This window comes from Aplysia californica, unplaced genomic scaffold, assembly GCF_000002075.1.
Source record: "Aplysia californica isolate F4 #8 unplaced genomic scaffold, AplCal3.0 scaffold02807, whole genome shotgun sequence".
NCBI classification, from domain to species: Eukaryota; Metazoa; Mollusca; class Gastropoda; order Aplysiida; family Aplysiidae; genus Aplysia; species Aplysia californica.
The window spans coordinates 2,460-5,188 of record NW_004800077.1 but is presented as its reverse complement, the minus strand read 5'-3'; the positions used below and the strand labels follow the sequence as shown (position 1 = coordinate 5,188).

The window sequence follows — 2,729 nt, the reverse complement described above, 5'->3', positions numbered from 1 at the left end:
TTCTTTCTCTCTCCCCCCCCCCCCCCCCATCCTTCCCCCTCCGCCCCCACCACCTCCACCAGTGTTGTGCGAGACATCAAAAAGGTCCAACAGAGCGTGGGCTACTGCCCCCAGTTTGACTCTCTCTACGACGAGCTGACGCCCCGGGAACACCTACAGCTCTACTGCAGGCTCCGCGGCATCCCGCCCAGCGATGAGAATCAGGTCAGTCTTTGACCGCTCAGATGTCTAGTCAGTGCTGACCCCTGTTATGTCCTGTCGGTACTGACCCCTGTAATGTCCAGTCAATACTGACTGATATAATGTCCAGTTAATGCTGATTATCACAATGACCAGTCAGTTCTGATTATCACAATGACCACTCAGTGTTGATTATCACAATGACCACTCAGTGTTGATTATCACAATGACCAGTCAGTTCTGATTATCACAATGACCAGTCAGTTCTGATTATCACAACAATGACCACTCAGTTCTGATTATCACAATGACCAGTCAGTTCTGATTATCACAACAATGACCACTCAGTTCTGATTATCACAATGACCAGTCAGTTCTGATTATCACAACAATGACCAGGCAGTTCTGATTATCACAATGACCAGGCAGTTCTGTCTGCTGCATTTTTCTAGTCGATGCTGACCTTTGTAATGTCTAATTGCTGCTGACCAGTGTGACGTCCTTTGTGGGTGACTGTGTTGTATGTAATGTCTTTCCCCCGGGTTTGGATGCACCGTTAACTCGGTGGGTATCGTGTAGAAAATCCAGCTTCAAATCTTCCTTTTTTCCTATGAAGCATCCATCATCCTTATCTCTCCTCTTTCTTTTCTGTGTAGTTACTCTCTAATAATACCTCTAATTTTCAGCACTCATATGACCTATCTGTGTTACAAGTGCCGTAAAAAAAACCTTTAAAAAACTGAACTGGTTCAAGTCTGCATGCAGTAGGGTGTTCTTGAACATTGGGTTGTTTTGGAGGTCCTCTAGGCTCTCTGTGGCTGATCTGTGGGTGCTCTGGTGTGGTTTGCTCCTTCTTTCCTATCAAACATCTACATGTATTATCCTTATCTTGCCTCCTTCTTTTTTTGTGTTTGGTACTCCCTTGTAACACCTCTAATCTTTGACATTCATATGACTTAATTGTGTTTCAAGCACCGTAAAACTTACTAAAGCTAAACTAGGCTTTCTGCCTACTTTACTCAGTCTCATCAGAGATGGGCATCAGTATTGAAAAAGGTGTTAAACCTGTGCAATTGTTTCCCCCCCCCCCCCCCCCCCTCCACTTTGTAGGTTGTGGAGTGGGCTCTCACCAAGCTAGGCCTGTCCAAATTTGCCGACAAACTTTCCGGGACGTTGAGCGGTGGCAACAAGAGGAAGCTGTCGACTGCTATAGCCCTCATTGGTCACCCTCCCGTCATTTTTATGGTGAGTCGCTGCACCTGTAATTGGTTTGTCTTTTCTCTCATCTTTTTTTTTTCTTCTGTAATAATTACTGATAGTGATTGCTGTCCATGCTGCCAATTATATGCATTTTAAAATGCTTTCTCCAAATGTTACTACTTCTTAATTTGATATTTATATCTGAACTTCAAGAAAATATTCAATCTTTCCTCTTTCATACTAGATTTTTTATTAAATTGAAATAGTGTTTACAGTTGTTGTGTGAGACTGACTGACCTGTTGCCAGTTTTCCTCTTAGAACAGAGATATGTCACTTTAAAAATCACCCAGTCTTGGTTTGATAAAGTCTTGGATAAAAATAAAGTATGACCCCCCATGTCTCCGTACATTTCAATGACCAGAGTCCAGTGTTTCCTGTTCCAGTAAGATATAGCCGTAACCCAACTTTTACTCTGCATGGTGCCCTCATGGTGACCTCAGATCTGTTCGCCAGGTGGAACAATGTTCCAAATGTAATGAAACTTTTAATGTGATGATTTGAATTTTCTATCTCTTATTATGTGTGAGGCCTGGGGAAATCGGTACTTACTTTTACTTTTACTTTTTCTTTTTCTTTTACTTTTACTTTTTCTTTTACTTTTTCTTTTTCTTTTTCTTTTTCTTTTACTTTTTCTTTTACTTTTACTTTTTCTTTTACTTTTACTTTTTCTTTTACTTTTTCTTTTTCTTTTTCTTTTACTTTTACTTTTTCTTTTTCTTTTACTTTTACTTTTTCTTTTACTTTTTCTTTTTCTTTTACTTTTACTTTTTCTTTTACTTTTACTTTTTCTTTTACTTTTTCTTTTACTTTTTCTTTTACTTTTTCTTTTACTTTTACTTTTTCTTTTACTTTTTCTTTTACTTTTTCTTTTACTTTTTCGTTTACTTTTACTTTTTCTTTTACTTTTACTTTTACTTTTTCTTTTACTTTTTCTTTTACTTTTTCTTTTACTTTTACTTTTTCTTTTTCTTTTTCTTTTACTTTTTCTTTTACTTTTTCTTTTTCTTTTACTTTTTCTTTTACTTTTTCTTTTTCTTTTTCTTTTTCTTTTTCTTTTTCTTTTACTTTTACTTTTACTTTTTCTTTTACTTTTACTTTTACTTTTACTTTTTCTTTTACTTTTACTTTTACTTTTACTTTTACTTTTACTTTTACTTTTTCTTTTACTTTTTCTTTTTCTTTTACTTTTACTTTTTCTTTTACTTTTACTTTTTCTTTTACTTTTTCTTTTTCTTTTACTTTTACTTTTACTTTTTCTTTTACTTTTACTTTTTCGTTCCTCTGGTAT

The 2,729-nt window shown here is 36.1% G+C and overlaps 1 protein-coding gene across 1 annotated transcript in view; it reads left to right on the top strand.

The window, feature by feature from the left end:
* The first annotated feature begins 1,868 nt into the window (after positions 1-1,868).
* Positions 1,869-2,729, top strand: part of LOC118479134 (ATP-binding cassette sub-family A member 2-like) — a 2,887-nt gene continuing 2,026 nt past the window's right edge. The window contains exon 1 of the mRNA XM_035973757.1: positions 1,869-1,894. Within this exon, the coding sequence (XP_035829650.1) occupies positions 1,869-1,894 (26 nt within the window). The remainder of the gene's footprint in view (positions 1,895-2,729) is intronic.